The 18762-nt window shown below is 37.4% G+C and overlaps 2 protein-coding genes across 7 annotated transcripts in view; one reads left to right on the top strand and one right to left on the bottom strand.

The window, feature by feature from the left end:
• Window positions 1–508: 508 nt before the first annotated feature.
• On the bottom strand, window positions 509–18451 carry gnl3 (guanine nucleotide binding protein-like 3 (nucleolar)). Its single transcript, XM_056236679.1, has 15 exons — window positions 18368–18451; window positions 18148–18206; window positions 13425–13565; window positions 11012–11131; window positions 10861–10941; window positions 10593–10728; window positions 10403–10506; window positions 5980–6124; window positions 5767–5854; window positions 5393–5570; window positions 3826–3968; window positions 3027–3163; window positions 2798–2943; window positions 790–874; window positions 509–700 (listed from the first exon to the last, which is right to left on the bottom strand). Exons 1-15 carry the CDS (start codon window positions 18378–18380, stop codon window positions 591–593), a joined length of 1686 nt encoding a protein of 561 aa, XP_056092654.1. The 5' UTR covers window positions 18381–18451; the 3' UTR covers window positions 509–590.
• The window catches only part of pbrm1 (polybromo 1), a 46345-nt gene continuing 46023 nt past the window's right edge, over window positions 18441–18762 (top strand). For 5 of the 6 annotated variants that reach the window (XM_056236674.1, XM_056236671.1, XM_056236677.1 and 2 more), the window contains exon 1: window positions 18441–18579. The gene's annotated coding sequence lies outside the window, so the exon portion shown is untranslated. The remainder of the gene's footprint in view (window positions 18580–18762) is intronic. The other variant, XM_056236672.1, reaches the window with a different exon arrangement.

Below are 18762 nucleotides of genomic sequence, written 5' to 3'. Positions count from 1 at the left end.
GGGACCAACATGGGAACAGAGCAACAGCAATCAATGCACTACCTCAGCATCCATCGTCTAATTATAAAGTAATAACACAAACATTTATGGCAGAGCTTTTACATTTTGTATATACTACATCCATGCAAGTGTCTAGATTTTGTTTGTTTTTTAAATGTCGTATAATCCTGAATATTTTGGGCTAGAATTGTAGACCCACTTGTTCTTTTGTTGCAAAATTTCCATTTCATTATCAATATTTTAGTTTTTCAGGGCTTATGACACAAACCTGTAACAATTAACATTTCAGATTTTCTTTGACACTACACAAACCACTTTTCCCTTCTGTTAAGTGTTCAGTTATATTTCTGTCTATATTTTTTCTCCTTGTCAAGTTTTGTCCTCAGACTTAAGGGGAAATCATGCTAATTTGTACAGAAAGGAAAAAGTGTTATAACAAAGTATTGAATAAAGGTCTGTATAAGTTTTGTATGCAATATAAGAGTATTAACCCTTTATTTAGTCAAACAAGCTATAATGCACATTTTAATAGGAATGAATACATACAGATGCACTACATTTCACAATCTGATTCCTCTGTCCATGAAATTTTACACAAAATCTGTGTTGAAATCATACGCATCATCATCGTTGTTGTTGTGCTGCATTGAAGTCAGGTCGACGTTGACAAACTTCACTTTAGTTTCTCTAGTTGGCTTGTCTACAGAAGATAAACAACAAAACAACTGATAGACAGAAGACACCAAAAGAAAGAGAAAGTTTATTGGTGTAAATCACAAAACAACATACCGTCTCTCTTTTGTGTTGATTCCTGAATCTGTGTCTCCATCTTTGGAACGGGGATCTCAGCCTCAGGCTTAAATGTGGACAGCATCTGTGTAACATCATTATTTATTTATTTTATTTTTTTAAATAAACGGTTGACTTGACATTTAATTTGTAAAAAAAAAAAAAGAGAGATCTTAAAGGGATAGTTCACTTTGAAATAAATTTTTGGTATGTTTTAGCTTACCTCGAGGGCATCCAAGATGTAGGTGTCTTTGTTTCCGCAGTAGTTTCAATTTTGATATTTTTAGGTCAAACCGTTCTTGTCTGTCAGTCATATAATGCAGGTCTATGGTCACCACCTCAAAGAGCAGCACAGAGAAGTCCAAATTAAACATGATTTAACCCTCTGGGGTTCTTCATTTTAGACTCACATCTTGGAGGGCGGCATTAAGATACATTTTATTTGAGCAAAATCAATGAAAAATATTTTTGTTCAATAACATTTTTTCTTTTCTTTTTTGGTGTTTTGAGATAATTTTATGATTTATAATTAATATTTATGCAATAATTAAGACCCATTTTTTTCCCATTGAATATAATAGAAAATGTATATATATATATAATTTAAAAAAAAATTTTATTAAAGCTGTATTTCATTTTAGAGTCAAGTCTAGGCCTCATGAAAGCAATTTTTGAAATGAGATCGGAGCCATCTGGTGGACACACTGAGCATTTTTATCACGCAATAGCACATTTTTACCACTAGTGGATTTACAGCTCTCTGTAGAAACCTATGGTAGAAACACTCTAGTGATTTTTTCACATATTGTTTAATTTTTTTTAGGTTGTTGATTTGAATATATAATAACAGATTCTCAAAGACTATTTTTGTCATTTTTTTAAATTAAAAAAAATAATAATAATTTTGGGTTGGTGTAAATGGTAATTTGAAGTGGCAGTTTTACTTTATAATACAGTCAAACCTGAACATTGCATTATAAAGAGAACAAATGGAAAGCATTGTCACCCATTGTTTTAAGAGATTCACCCCTTCACTCTTGTGTGCTTTTTTTCTGGCTGTTTTGTAGATTGTATGCACAAAAAAACTATTATCAAATTTTTGCCAATTTCCCATTCATTTCCTATGGGGGTCATTTTTGACCCGAAGGTCCTGAGTGTGACTATTTTGTTTTAAGACCACTTAGACTTTTCAAATCCTTTTCCCAATTTTTTTGGGTGTTCATATACCAAGTACCAAAAAAGTCACCAAGTTTTGGACCATTCCGATGAAGCTACAATTTTTAACATTTTTATTTAAACGCTTCGGGACATTTTTGACCCGAAGAACCCCAGAGGGTTAATGACTCGTAAATGTAAGTACACATTGATGGCCTAAGACACGAAACGAGCGGTTTGTGTGAGAAAGCGAACAGTGTTTATATCGTTTTTACCTCTTGTAAACACAGCCACGTCCAAGTGATCTGAGGGCGCCGGCGCTTCGGTCTGTGCGTTACAAGAGGTAAAAACGATATAAATACTGTTCGTTTTCTCACACAAACCGCTCGTTTCGTGTCTTAGGCCATCAATGTGTACTTACATTTACGAGTCATTAAATCATGTTTAATTTGGACTTCTCTGTGCATGCTCTTTGAGGTGGTGACCATAGACCTGCATTATATGACTGACAGACAAGAACGGTTTGACCTAAAAATATCAAAACTGAAACTACTGCGGAAACAAAGACACCTACATCTTGGATGCCCTCGAGGTAAGCTAAAACACACCAAAAATGTATTTCAAAGTGAACTATCCCTTTAAGCTGCATTAAACTCAAGACACTTCTTCAATATGCATTCTGAGAAACAATAACATTTATCTCATATATGGTTTGTGAATATCGAATCTACTGGAGTTGCTGTCAGAGAGAGATCAGAGTTGGATTAAAAGGTCATCAAGGACTTATGTGAAGAATAAACTCATCATTTCTCATGGTCTCTGATGACAGAAGTGCGTCGCTCGTATGAAGTACCTCGTCTGTGCTGACGGTCATGTCCGTCTCCTCTGTTACCGTCGTTGTTATCGTCTCTTTAGGCAGCTCGCTGGCATTCAGCACACCAGCAGTGGGGCCTTTTGAGCTAAAATAGATACTGCTCGCTAGATTTGGGGACCGCACACCTGAGGACAGGTACATTTCATTGATATTTTGCTTCATAAAATATCAAGTGTTATATTCTGATTTGTTCAATGAACTGATGTACCTTTGATAACATTCTGGTTGCCCTCCCTCACCATGTCCATGTTCAGACCTGACTGCAGTTCAGTCACAATGGCATCAGAGAGGTACGAGGGGAGGTCCTGTCGCTCTGGAGCTCTGCTGTGGTAACTCAGTTTAGCTCTAAAACACACAACATCATGCTTAGGAGGAGACTGCGGAATCGACTTAGAAAAAGTTACTTAAAGGGATAGTTCACCCAAACATGTTAACTCTGTCAGTAATTACTCTCCCTCATGTTGTTCAACCCCGTAAGACTTTCGTTCATCTTCGGAACACAAATTAAGATATTTTTGATTAAATCTGAGAGCTGGATCACTCCTCCATAGGCTTCACGTCACACGCAGGCTCACTATTGGCCGACACTGGTCATGTGTGTGACGTACAACACAGAAGCGCTGCGCTGTTACACTACGTGAAATCTCACGGCCCACAGAGAAGGAAATGAATAGTTGAATAAAGTCGTTATTTTTGTTTGTTTTTTGCGCACAAAAAGTATTCTCGTCGCTTGATAAACTTAAGGTTGAGCCGCTGTCGTCACTCGGACTATTTTAACGATGTCTTTCATAACTTTTGGGCCGGCCAGTTTCGATCCCTTAAGAAGCCTATGGAGGAGTGATCCAGCTCTCAGATTTAATCACAAATATCTTCATTTGTGTTCTGAAGATGAACGAAAGTCTTACGGGGTTGAACAACATGAGGGCGAGTAATTACTGACAGAGTTTACATTTTGGGTGAACTATCCCTTTAAGAATGATGTACGATGAATACACTCTGAAACTGACCCAGTCCAGTCGTTGAGGAACGTCATGGCTGCCAGCTCTGTGTTGGGAATGCCACCTTTCTGCAGGAAACCTCGTTTCTTGGCTAAGGTGGTCAAGAACTCCAAGGAGTTTCTGTAGTTTGGGACATTATACTGTAGCATTATCTGAAAGAGACACATGAAACAAAACGTTTGCAATACTGTATGAGGTTAAAAAGAAAAATGCAGTAATTGACCCCTCACAAAGGATTTCCACTGTTAAAAGTTTTGCATTTGTCTGAAAAAATTTAATTTTTTATGGGGAAAAAAACAATGAAAATATACACACACATTGTTGGCATTCAAAACAGTTAATAATAATTATCTATAGAAAATGTATTACAGCTGTGAAACAAACGCAATATGAGCATGTGCGATTTCCAAAAGTTATTTTATTAATTTAATATTTTAATTCAAAATTCTGTGACTTTCTCAGACCGGTATGCATTTAGCATAGTAGTAGGGCTGTGTTGAAAAAATCGATTCACCAATTCTGAATCGATTTTCATATTAATTTCTAAAGATCGATCCGTAACTCAGAGGAGAGGATCGATTTAATAATAGGCTTACATTTTCCCCGTGAACTTTAACTTGCCGCGACTGGAGATCCCTGTATGCGCATTGAAAGGCTTTCACTCAGCGCGCACACTGTTACAACAACGGGCTTTGAGTGAGTCATTCGTTCATTCAACGAACACGTTCAAAAAAGCTGATTCATTAAAAGAGATGTAATGAAACAAGGTGTTAATTATTTTTAACTTTGAGTTCCACTTTTCAAGACTCAGCTGAGCAGCAATGCGTCGCATGTAGAGCTGGGTTTCGATTCAAATTTCAAGAATCGATTCCGATTCTCAAGATCTTGAATCGATATTCATTATTCAATCCGATCTGATCCGATTTTCGAGATTTAGATAAGTGTTTTTGTTTTTTCCAACTGTTACCTGAATTACAGGACTGTAGTTATGCAACATATTGATACTATTAGGCTATTATAGACATTTAACTGCTTGTTTTGAACTTCATGCATGTGTATTGAATGTTAAACAAGTTCATAATGATAACAAACAAGACTGTTTATTATCGTGGCGATGTGTAGCCTATGAGGCTTCGCACAGACAGTGAATGAGAGAGATCGGCAGAGCGCGTGCGATTACCTGCGGCTGTGTCTTTGAAGTCATATGCATTCGTGAAAAAGGTTGCCGTGTCAAAGGAAAGCAAAATATTTGTCGTATCATCCTTTTAGCGTTCACGTCACGGGTATTTACCATAAATGCGCGTCAGCAGCAGCGCTGGTCAGCATTCCACAGCGCGAGGAAGCCGCGGGGAAATAAAATCAGCGAGTCACGCATTGAATCAATGCCATATTGGTCTCTAATAAATGAAGCATCAGCTTCAGCGTTACCCATACTTTAACAGAATTGTCATTTTTGGGTGGAGTATCCCTTTAAGAGAGAGGATACATTCTCGTGCTAAAATTCATTTTTAGAGTCATTAATATATGATCTAAAAGCCACAAATCTCCTATTGTGATTTCTTAAGGTGTTCCTTACATGCTGCTGATTGCACTGTTTGAGTAAAGTCCTGACTGCTTCCAGGGGACTCTCCTCCTTCTCCTCCACCTGGAGGCTCCTGAGGGCCAGCACGTCTCCTGGGTTACTGGGGGCCGCCACAATCCCTGGGCTGTCAATCATCTTCACACTTTTAGTAATATGCACTTCTTGCATACATCTATATAGGAGGGGAAGAATATCATTGAGGCTGGCATGTTATTGAGGCTCAATGCCTTGCAGCAGAAATGCATTTTGGGAAATGAAGCTCAGTGTTGGATTGATTGAAGACTTCATGTGGTGTTCAGTTCAATACAGTTCATCATGCTTCAAATTCACATATACACTCGGAGGACACTAAAATAATGAAACTTTACCTGGTCAATCCTCTCTGTAAGCCAACATGACAGGCTCGCATTTCTTTCAGACTATTGATGATGCTGCTCTTTCCCACGTTAGGGAAACCTGAACACAAGGCGACAGTAAAACGTTCAAGATCAAAAAAAATTAAATAAACACTAAGGAGTTACGAAATTATTTCATGATGACGAAATGAGATCACTGTGGTGCATACAAATGACAAGTCTTACCGACAACGCCAACTTTAAGCATGGTCTCGCCCTCTTTCTTGTTGGCCAAGTCAGTAAGCGTCTGTAGGAGACAGTCACGTCCAAAACATGAAGCTGCTCTGCTGTGATCCAGAACGGCATTAGTTCCTCTCTGCTTCTTCTGCGACTGTAAAATGGAGAATATGAAGTGACGGTGAGTGCGCTTAAGCAAACAATGATGTGGTCATGTAAACGCGTTAACCCGTTTTCCTTTATCGGATTAAAGGACAAGTTGGGTATTTTACACTTAAAGCCCTGTTTCAAGATCGTTTCTGATTAAATAGAACGGTTAAGATTAAAATTTGGAGAGATGCTGCTGTCCCGAGAAATTTCGGTTTCTGTGGTTGCACCCCCCACCTCTACAATGGTTGCATAGGTGCACTGGAACAATCCTTCCTAAAACGCATTAAACTTTAGTTTACAAAGACGTGAAACTCAGCGAGTGGTCTGGGGTGTTCACTGATATGCTCACACAAACATCGCTGCAAAAGATGCTTTCCAACCGGTTTTATCGTAGTTTTTGTCCAAGTCCATTTTCTTCCTGTTTTCGGTCGAAGTCCACAGTAGTCGATTGCCGAGTTTGCGTGCGCGATCCTTAGTTATCTAGTTACCAATGATCCCGCGCGCGAACTCGACAATTGACTACTGTGGACTTCGACCTGTTTGTATCGAAACGCTGATAAGATACAAAGTTTTTACGTATACAGCTAAACGCGTCTTCGTGTGGACGAGCATTTACACTTAATGCACTCATCTATTTTGACATCAGAATTTTTTGTCCCATCCAAAGCTGGTTATCACCATGTCAATCAATACAATTTTGGATTCAATCCCGCATTTAAATAAGTTAGTCATTCCCAAAACTTTGCAGTGTGTATATACATAGCAGCATGAAAAATAAAACTTTTTTCAAACTGCGAATGGGTTATATTAGGGGTGTAACGATATTTGAACCGAACCGAAAAACCGCGATACACCACCCACGATACGTATCGCGATACTCTCATGGCGAACCGAACACGCCCCGCCCCCTGCTGCCCCGCCCAGCCCCGGCTCATTGCACCTCATGTGTAATGTGTACACAACGAATACAGGGCTGTTGCGTGTTGCCTAAGCACCATTACCACATATAATCGCAATAAGCTCAGTGTTTTGTTACTTTTGATAATAAGCCAGGTGTAATCTTTCAAATTATGTCTATTTGATCACGAAATGCAAACAATAAATGCCGTTTTGGCGCTCTTAGATGTGGCGTGACAGATATCACTGTATGCATGCGGCAGCGCGGAGCGCGATCATCTCTTCCTCAGTTACAGAATAAACATGAATGGACACCCGAAGGTAAGTTGAAAGATACAGTATACTTACTGAAAGGCATCATAACTCGTGTAAACACTCAATCAGTGTTTCAACAGCGGAAATACGTCAATAAAACGCTTAGTTTTTCACATAGCTTTATATTTACCTCAGGCAAGTCATTCAGTGTCCACAGCTTGCTGGTTTGCTAACTCTTTCACTAAATAAATGCTATATATTAGCCTATATATTATATTTTACTTAACCTGTTTATGATATCTTGATTATTTAAAGTATGTTTAAAATAGTTGTCATGAAAATAACAGCAACTGTAAATTATTATATAACAATAACAAATTAGAGTAAAAACATGTTAACCTCTTAACCTTCTCCAGAGCGTCGGCGCACTGAAGCGTTTTTTTTTTTTATTTAGTTCAAATATACTATCAGATTTAATGTTATACCTTGACAAACTATACATCATTAAAAAGATATAAGACTCAAGATTCAGTATTTGACCACTATTGTATTCTGAGAAACTTATAGTGACAGTTTTGTCTTAATTTGTGTCAGGAGTTATGAAATGAAAAAAATGAGTCGATACCTTTAATATGAATTATGAGCGTCAGCTGGTCTATTCATAAAAAACACTCCGTGCTGTCGTCATGATAGCGATTCACAAAACAACGTCCCTGAGGGCTTTTAGCTCAACAATGTGCAGATGTGGAGAAATATTGATATATTCTCATAGATTCACATCATATTTCTATAGACAGGAATAATATTTATTGAATTTATACCCAAATGCGTCGATGTAATCATAATGATCGCTTCTTACTGAGATGTGCTGTGTTTTCCATTCATACCAATAGCATGGGGGCGCTATTATGTCCAATAAAAGTCCATATATGGATCATGAAGAAGACCCATAGTCATGTGACATTCCAGGACGTCACTGAGTGACACAGAAAGTACAGAGATCGCTGTAACATGCAGATAAAGATGTTTTGAAGACAATAAACATGATTGCAATGATATTTGAGTTACCTGTGTTCTTCAAGCCATGCCAGGTATTTCATAATAATAGATTATATTTATAATGTAATGCTAATCGATATAGATTTCATCATCGTTCAGAACACTAAATAATACATTTTCTGTCTGATTTTTTTTTTATCTGAAGCCAAGTTAGATCACAGAAGATTATTTAAAACACTAGACTTGCGTTATATAGTGAGTTTGGAGCGCAAACATAGTTTTAATCTCATAAATGGTCGTGTATTGATGGTGTGCTAAGCTAACATGCTAGCGAGCCCAGGCGCACCTGCCACGAGCAGTTATTGTTTTTTGATTTTTTTCTAAATAGGAATGCTTACTGAAATGTTTCAGTGCATTTGATACCAGTTTCAAATATTTAGTGAGAACTTTGATAAAAGAAATTAGGGTTTGAAACCCTATGAATAGCTTGTGAATAGCCAGTCGTTAGTAGCTATAATGCAGACAAAAGAAATGCATATTTAGAGCCATAATAACCAGTCTGGAGAGGTGTAAATGTGTGCAGGGGAGACTGAGACTGAATGGGGCACCACAAAACAATAGAGACAATAGACTGAATAGATGACTCAGAAGATGACTAAACATCAGTTTGCTAATAGAGTCTAATCAAAATAAAGTAATTTGACATGATCTTGAAAAACATTGAACTAAATACAGAGCTTTATACTTATCATTTTCAGATTTTAAATATAAAATGGTCAGACATGTGGCTTTAGCTGCAGTGCATTTCTAGATTGCTCCAGGGCCAACTTCAATTTTATTTTCATGAAGATGTTTCATAAAAATAAATTTCTAATAACTTTACAAAACTTTGAAGCTATTTAAAATTGTTTTTTTCATTATGACAATAATTAATTCTACATTTACAATAAACAACCAGGTGTCAGCTTTCAAATGAGATCATACTTGTGCTTTTAGTGCAAAGGGTTCATGAACTGTATCTGTTTTAGTTTGGGTATGTCATTTCTGGGGATTTTTCAAAAGTGGGCTTGAAGCTTAACAGGTTAATGCAAAAATTGCCTTATGTGCAGTTTACATGTTTTCATACAATTTGTTATTTGAGTGTTGATTATTATTATATAATTTAGGCTAAAAGTCTAGGCTCTGTTGTTAAGCTTTAATGTTATAGTAATGTGCAAGTAAGGGCTGTAGTTTACAGCATTAGAAGATAATTTTGTTATCCTTAAGAAACGTTTACTTGTAATTGAATTAATTTAAAGACAAGGACACAATTTGTTCATTAAAGCACTGTTTAATAAAAAATAAAAGCAATTTTAGCTTTCTAAACCCCCCCACCCCACCGAAATGAACCGAACCGAACCGAACCAAGACCTCAAAACCGTGGGACGAACCGAACCGTCAGGTTTGTGTATCGTTACACCCCTAGGTTATATGCAGATAGCAAACAAAGAGCGTTCCTTTTTTAATCACTACAGCTGTCAATCACTTCAGCGCTAGCTCACAGGGTTCAGCACTGTTGTGAAAACTCCTCTGAAGCTGGATACAGTGCACAATTAATATCTTATTGACCTTATAATCACATCAAAATGATTAAATATTAGAACATTGTACTTTTTGCAACTAACGGTAATTGTTTTTGGCCAGTGAAAAACTCTTTGTTCTCACCTAAATAAAAAACGAATAACTTTAAAAAAAAAAAATTTCAGGACAACAACAAGATTTTCCATGACATTTTACACTTTCTCTAATTTTCCATATGTTTTCTGTCATCAATTATCCAGGTTTTCCAGGACGAGTGGGAACCCTGCTCGGGCAGAATAAGCTCTAGTTCACTCCTCTACGCTAAGAAACCGAGAGTTGTCATCCAGTCTCTTTGGTAGAGAGAGAGAGACGAGGAAAACAAACAAGCATGCAAATGGAAATTATCGCGGCCGGAAAAATTAATCGAGCTCATTTTTTTTATCGTGCGATTGATTGATTTATTGACAATCGCGACAGGCCTATGTAGGAGACTCCAAAACAACATTAGGAAACTTTAAAATAGCATAATAGGGGCACTTTAAGGAATGTTTTGCATTATGGAACCACATACCACAGTTCTGTCCTTTAGTTGCATGGATGCTTTGAAGAGAAAAGTTGGACACTCGGCATCAAGATACCCAAGCCATTTCTCTAGGTTATCTTTAGGAACAAGATCTGAAAAGTTAAAAGAGACTTTAGTAACGTTTCCATCATGATAACTGGGTGACTTTAAGTGTATGGCAATACAGACTGCTCTCTACCTGTTTTGTTCAATATGAACAAGAGTTTTTTCTTTCCCTCGTGTTTCAGGACGGTTTCCTCCAGCTGAGGACAGCGGCAGCCCAGAGGATCTCTAGCATCCAAAACCTCCACGATCACGTCAGATGCCTCAATAACCTGCACAAGAATTCAACCCCATGTAAGATCAACCTTGGGAATGACCATTTTGGCCATGTTGGAGACCATCACACAGACTCAGGAATATATGTTTGCCAGTTTGTTATGCTGGATATCAGTTTGTCAACTTGCCTTGTTCAGCTCGCAGCATTTGAACGTTTTAGCGCTTTTCTCTTTAGCTACCGCAGCCCTCGCTTCTCTGACTTTCGTCCCCTGCAAACAATCAATTCAGTTAGAAGTGAAGCTAGAGTCAGTGATTTACTTCTTTAGTCCCCCTTCTTACCTTTTTAGCTTTCTTGGCTGCAGGTTCGACTCCTGCACTGGCAGCTTCTTTCCCCTCTTTCCTCTTTGCAGCTCTTTCTTGCTTCTTTACAATCTTGTTTTGCTCTTTCAGAGCTTCAAGCTTCAAGAACAACATAATTAACACTTAAGTTAGACACTCAGAAAAATGTACCTTCTTTATTTATAATGAATTTGCTGTACATACATTCTGCTCTATGTTTACAGGGTTTCCGTTGTCCGGTAATTACCGGACATTGGCCGGGAAAAAAATGAAATGTCCGACAAAATTAAATCTCTCCGGTCAAATTGTCCGATTAAAATTGCGTAATAATCCCGCCCCCCTAACACAATATGAATTTGAGAATAAGCCTAAAATGTATAAAGCAAAAATACACCGACCTTTGGCTATGTTATAAAGGAACCGGCTCTACCGTTTGAAAGTTATTAAACAACATCGCATTCTGCATTTCAAATAAAGCGCACGCCGCTGTAATATAGACCTAAACAACGAACGATTGAGTGAGACGTTTCAAATATGGCCAGGTCCATTGATATTATTGATAAAGTTGATAAATTGATAAAGTTGACGATGCAGACTCGCCATCTTCGCAGTAGTGAACGCGCCTATAGAGAGAAGTGTGCACGCGCCGGCGCCTCCGTGTCCTGATTAGCCTATATTGTCCACTATTGCTTCTTATTTATTAATCCAGGCAAATTTGTTGATGAAACATTGATTAAAATTAATATACAATTTATACAAAACGAAATTTTCAAGCAAAAATAATATTCGAAGATCGCTGGGTTGATTATTATTCGAAAATCGCACCCCTCCACCACATGCACGCACACATGCATTAGACTACACACCAGAGCATGTGAGCAAAGCGGAGCGGTGTGACGCTTATTATAAGTTAAAACACTTAAATATACGTTTCATATTTATAAATAATATAGCCTAATGTTATTATTTTTTTATTATGCCGCATGAGATGAGTAAGATAGGATTATAAGATGACCAATAGGCCTATATATCGGAAAACATTTGGAATTGGTCAGACATGATTTTGACCACTTATTTAGTTTTGTTTTGTAGAAAGCCTTTCTTTAAAGTTTATTTCGTTTTGTATAAATTGTATCTTCATTTTTATCAATGTTTCATCAACAAATTTGCCTGGATTAATAAATAAGAATTTATTCATATGAAGTGTGCATTTCTCTCTCTAGGCGCGTTCACTACTGTGAAGATGGCGAGTCTGCATCATCAACTTTATCAATTTATCAACAAAAATGTTTCATGCATAATCATTACTTTCGCCGGTTCTTTGTGGCAAGCTTTATTTCAGGTGTTGCGTGATATCTCTGCGCCCAAGTAGCAGCTTCGTCTGTGTAGAGTCTCCGCGACGGCGATAGATTGAACCGCGCGTCCGAGTGAAGATTGCGCAACTCGCGCAGCGCGTCGTCCATGCAACTGATAGCAGCGGACACGAGCGCTCAGCTTGATTTAAAAAACAACTGATTTTAGCGCTAGATCTCTGATTTAATAGCGTACTAAATGAATGATCTGCTAGTTAACTGGATATGTTTTATTTATTTGTAATAGGTACATCCGTGCCTCAATGTTTCAAAAAGTGAATGTGTGTGAAACCATAGTACAAAAACAATTGGTGTTGATTGACGCCAATCGGACTTTCATGTTTTTTTCCGTCTATTTGAAAGTTAGGCTAATAATAACATGTTGCATTCTATACGGCCTGATTATGACATTTTTTAAGTTATATGGCCTGCCTCCAGTTTTGCTCAACTTGACTAATTAAGAGGCGATATTTGACCGGCATATCATCAAAATGTCCGTTAAACGAAACCTCTGCCGGTCACTTTGACCAGCACCATTTTTTTCTAGCGGAAACTCTGGTTTAGTAACCGAATAAACCTAACTATGTGTGTAAATACTAGAGCTGTCAGTTAAACGCGTTATTAACGGCGTTAACGCAAACCCATTTTAACGGCGTAACTTTTTTTATCGTGCGATTAACAGTCTTTTTGGACTAGCAAACTTTGTAGTTTTTTTCACATGCTTTTGCAACATGAAACCCATTCATTTCAATGGATGCCTTGTTGTTTCTTGCGTTTCACCTGTATGTCGTGAATATAGCCTTCGAACGGATATTGCAGCCGCTTTTACCTACTTCTATCGGACACTTTATTTGCTGCTTTATAAAAGTTTGATCAAATTTTAGCAGGAAGAGCTGTCATGTTGATACCAGAGCCCAGATGAAGTTTGTTTGTCGGACGTAGCAACAGTAACTAAGGGGGGCGGGGCTTACCCAAAGGCGAATTGATATGTACAAAACACTCTTGACTATTAGTTTGGAAAAATGAAATTTGATTTCTACTGGTTTTAGTAATGATCTTACCTCCTGTTTTCTCTGCTCAGCTTCTCGAAGCACTTCCTCTTTAAAAGGTGCACTGTTTGGTACTCCAACATCTTGCTTTGGCTTTCGGCTTATCCCCGTCTTCTTTGCCGCTTTCTTTAATTTACGGTTATGCTCCCGAACCTAGCAATGGAGAAAGACAAAAAAGAAAAAAATGGCAAGTGTCCAAATGTGTAATAATAACATTTAGAAAAATAGTAAACAACATTAAGCCTTGTCATGACTCATGTGTCTGTCCTTTGGACAAGTAAACCGGACATTCGATTGAATAAATAGGTTACTTGTCTGGATAGAAAAAAATATTCTCATCAGTGTTCTATCAGCTTTTACTTGCTTAAATAAACCTATTTGTAAATTTGAAATTGATTTCCAGGGCACTTCTTTTCCAGTTAGGCTCCTCTGGATGATGCATTAGCATGTTTACTGTTATTACCTTACCCAATCATAATAAAAGAGCCATGTTTGCAGTTGTGCCACCCTGACATTTGAAAAATATACAAATAGCTGAACAAAAATTGTTCAATTATCTTAACAGCTTTAAACTACTGATATTTCTAAAATGTTTATATAAAAGATGATGATGCCATAGTATAATATCCTCCTGAGACCCAGAATTTTTTGTTTTGAATTTAGTTTTTTTCCATGTCATCACACTGTTTAGAGCACAATAAACATATGGTAAAAAAAACAATACATATAAAATAATATTTTATTCATACGTTATGCTATGTCCTCTGTAGTGGACGCCAGGACTAAGTTGTTTAAAAAATAAAATGACATGAAATTATATGTATAGGCAAAAACAAAGGGATTTTTTTTCAATCACCAATAAATGTTGGGGTTTCAGGATTTTTTCAACCAACATTTGTATAAAGATTATTCTCAACTATGTTATGAAAGAAATAATGGAATAAATTGATGCACCATTTTACTTTTTGCAATATGTGGGTAAAATGGCCATAAATTAATATTCCCATTCAATGCAATGTATCTATACACTATCTAATTTGCACATTAATGTGTTCTTGGAGCAACATTTAATGAAAAAAGAAGTGCAATAATTGGAGTAATAATTGGCAACATTTTAATAATATCTAATATTTCATAGGAATATTGATGTATAATTTATTTCCATATTCACTTGTTGTGTCTCCCAGAATGCCTGATAAACATGATGTTAGTCCTGATGTCCTCTACAGTGGACACGTTTGAAATCAATGCCCTGTTCTGTAACAGAAAGTATTTTTAGGTGTTCAAGCACGAAGTGCTGAAAACCTATTGTATTTGTACTGATTTTTATTATTATTATTCTCCGCTAAAACGCATCGTACAGCCCAAACCGTAAGTGCTAGAGACTTGATATTTGGGATTAAGGTAGCACAGAAATCGAGGAGAGGTTGAGAGAGTATGAGCCCGATTGGCCCATAGGTGGCGCTATAGCAACAAAAGCGCGAAAGTGATCATAACTCCTAGACCGTATGTCGTAGACTCAAGTGTCTTATATCATTGGAAAGCTGGACTTCTGACTTAAAAAACGTATATCTCCGATTTCATTTGCGGTATGCAAATTTTTCCGCCATTTTGAATTTTGTCAAAAAACTACTTTTGCGAACTAGTCCCTGGTTTTTTGCCCGATCGGAACCAAACCAGTGCATACATGTTCTTTGGAGTCTGAATATCAATAATTATCGAAAAAAAAGTCGAAATTTCGATTTCTGCTTGCTAGGGGGCGCAAAATAAACGTTGTGGGAGGAGCCTATTTTACTAAAATGGCTATAACTCCAGAAGTAAATGAGATATCTTCACCAAACTTGACACACATGTGTATGAGGACAGTTTGGGGTCACAGTAAAAAAACCGCGTCGATCTACCGCTAGGTGGCGCTATAACATTAAAAAAACATAAATAGGGCTATGACCACGTGACCGTTAGTCCGATTGACTTGAAAATTGGTATGCAGTGTCTTGGTCCAAGGCCCCATGTATGTGTATGAGGACATTGGCGTATCTCAAAAAACATGGCCGCCATCCGCCAATGAAGTTTGAGCACCTATGAGACGAGGTTAACGAAGGCTGATCGGAACGAAACTCAATGGGCATGTTCGACTCATGGCCCAAGAGGTCTGTAAGAGTTTTGAAAGAAATCGGCCACTAGTTGGCGCTAACGAGTTTTATGGCTCTGTAATCACGTGGTGTTGCACACATCACGTGGTGTTTCCCATAATATGCATATCATTTGATAGATCTCCTCATGTTGAACAACTTTGCCTCTAAATCCATTGCTGTCAATCAAATCATTCATTAAATATTCACAAATATGTTAAAAACCTACTTTCGCAAACTAGTCCCTGGTTTTTCGCCCGATCGGAACCAGACCAGTCTAGGACAATTCTCTGGACTCTCTAGATCAATAATTATCGAAAAAATGTTGAACTTTGCCCTTTGGTTCACTGTAACAGGGTCATTAAGAAAAGGGGGCGTGTCAAAATACACTTAAAAGCCTATAAATCATAAATAAAAACTCAGAACTTCACAAAAATTGATGAGCACATGTGTCATAACATGGTGAAGAAGCATGCAAAGTTTCATGGAGATCGGACCATAGGTGGCGCTATAACTGTCAAAAAGGTCGCCTGTTATTAGGTGTTCAAGCTCGAAGTGCTGAAAACCTATTGTAATTGCTATTTGAAAAAAAACAACAACCCTAAAACGCATCGTGCAGCCCAAACCGTAAGGCCTAGAGACTTAAAACCAGGCCAGGTGGTAGGGCCTCAGTTTGGGGAGAACCTATCAGAGTATGACCCCGATTGGCCCATAGGTGGCGTTACAGTACCCAAAAGTACTAAATTGCTCATAACTCCTATACCGTTTGACTTAGAATCAAGCTTTTTACACCACTGTGATCCTTGGGTCAAGGCGGTCAAAATGTATATCTCCAAAATCGATTTAGGCCAGAAAAATTTCTGCTATGTCCAATTTTGTCCAAAACCTACTTTCGCAAACTAGTCCCTGGTTTTTCGCCCGATCGGAACCAAACCAATCTAGGACAATTCTCTGGACTCTCTAGATCAATAATTATCAAAAAAATGTTGAACTTTGCCCTTTGGTTCACTGTAACAGGGTCATTAAGAAAAGGGGGCGTGTCAAAATACACTCAAACGCCTATAAATCATAAATAAAAACTCAGAACTTCACAAAAATTGGTGAGCATATGTGTAATAACTTGGTGAAGAAGCATGCAAAGTTTCATGGAGATCGGACCATAGTTGGTGCTATAACTGTCAAAAAGCTTTAAAACCATATATTTCCCATGTTAAATTGCCTGTATTGACTATAAATGCTGATCTCTTAAATGAATGCTCAGATCTTCTTTAAAAAAGGTCAAGAACATGTCTAATATCACTCTGAACAGCATTGAAAAATTTCAGACAAATCGGACAAAATTTGCCTCTATTATTAATTGTAACAATTGCAGTAAACATTTCTTTTTTCCATCACATAGTTCAAATAACTGTATCTACAACAGAATGTGTGTGTGTAGTCCTAGGTTTCTGAATAAATGCAAAATAATCTGATTAATAGTTTACAAACACATTATGTGAAATGCTTATAGACCATTAAAGTATATTTTCATAATGACACATCCCAATAGCATTGAAAACCACAACAACAACATTTGTCTTTATTTGTGTGTGTGTGTATGTGTGCTAGCATGCTAGAATCATATTACATCATAGGCTACTAGAATGTGTTCAATTGTGGTAAATCATGCAAGAACAGGGTAAACCATGGTGAATCATACTAGAACTCGGTATATCATAGTAAACTATGGTAAATCACACTGTAACATAGTAAATCATTAACAATCACACTGAAATGTGGTATATCATGGTAAATCATGCTAAAACATGGTCTATTCCATCTATGATGTCAATAGTTAAATGCTTGCTACATAAAACTTATTGTCTTTTGATGCTTTTGTGCTTAACGGCCTTAAAGGCCTTAACTGCTTGAACACCGCTAAATGCTGCTAGCAGCTTTAATTTTTATTTGAAACCCCATAACATTTTCCTGAGATGTTGTTTTATGAAATACAATTTGAAAAAGTAGTCCAATTTAAATTATAATTACAATATATTATCATATTGCTACATTTGATCACTAAATTAATGTCAGACATTTTTAAAGACCAAGGAGAAGTTCTTTTCATGGTGAAACCTCCAAACATTTGGTATCTCTGAAAAGTCCTGAATGTGCTCTTTACAGGACACCCAGGTTGTGTCATGTGACATGTATGATGTCAGAGAAATTCACTAAAATATAATGTCCACTACAGTGGACAAAAAGTCCAAAGTTCTTGGGTCCCAGGAGGATAAGCTATTTTTGTATTACTTTAATTTTTTTATTATGACACCATTTTAAATAGTTTTCTTAGTCTGTTCATTTGCACCACCTGACATTTTTGTGTGTGTGTGTGGGGGGGAGGGGGTTAAGATTACAAAACATAAACAATAAGTATTATTTAAATGTATTAAAAATGAATTCAAACTAAATCGGTTTAAAGAATAAAGCAGTGAATTTTTCAAATTATTTCGAAAGGAAACTTGGACACAAAAATGTGCATGTCATTGACCCATATATATATACACACACACACACCAAAAAGCCCATATTAACTTATGTAATGTACAGTTGAAATCTCTTACCTTCTTTTGTATTTTGAAGCGTTTGGCGCATGATACGCGTTTGCTTGCCTTCTTCAACTCTAACGTTACAAAAGACACGTGTGTTCCGTCAGTGTTTGACTACATACTTCTGATAGTTTATTACATACTTTTCGCAAACAACGGGTAAATATAATGATTTACGTTGCTTTGATATACTTAAAGTACGTAAATAATAATATTTTTGAGAGTATATACTCACTCGGCCTCTTCATGTCTGTAGCTGCTCCAGCACGCGCTCCTCTCGTACACGACGCAGCAGCAGCACGTGTCTACTCCTCACTTCCGCTTCCGCTCTCGCGCTGTAAAGGGTTAATTTTTTTCCCTCAGTATCTTAATAAATCACTCAGCCTCCTTGTTGAATGCGTGTCAGTCCTCAGACAGCTCTCAGAGACAGCTGATCAGACACGGACGGTAAGGCCTGCACCTCGCGCGCTCTGTGTATTGTTTGCAATATCTGCCGTTCGTGCTATAATAAAGCGCGAGCATCATCATCACGCAGAGTGTTGCATGGCCCAGTGCGTGCGTGCGTGTGTGTGTGTGTGTGTCTTTGTTTTTATCCGCCTGTCCTGATGCATGTGTCACACAGCTTGTGTC

The sequence above is a fragment of the Rhinichthys klamathensis genome, unplaced genomic scaffold (assembly GCF_029890125.1).
Source record: "Rhinichthys klamathensis goyatoka isolate OS25496 unplaced genomic scaffold, OSU_Roscu_1.1 h1tg000461l_1, whole genome shotgun sequence".
Taxonomy (NCBI): domain Eukaryota; kingdom Metazoa; phylum Chordata; class Actinopteri; order Cypriniformes; family Leuciscidae; genus Rhinichthys; species Rhinichthys klamathensis.
The sequence above is the reverse complement of the archived record's forward strand: the minus strand, read 5'-3'. Positions and strand labels throughout refer to the sequence as shown.

Excerpts from the sequence above, each read along its gene's own strand:
- gnl3 (XM_056236679.1), bottom strand. Across the intron at positions 3,969-5,392 it reads AACAGTGCAATCAGCAGCAT|ATAATGCTACAGTATAATGT; the intron begins GTAAGGAACACC and ends TGTCTCTTTCAG. Across the intron at positions 2,944-3,026 it reads CAACCAGAATGTTATCAAAG|GTGTGCGGTCCCCAAATCTA; the intron begins GTACATCAGTTC and ends ACCTGTCCTCAG.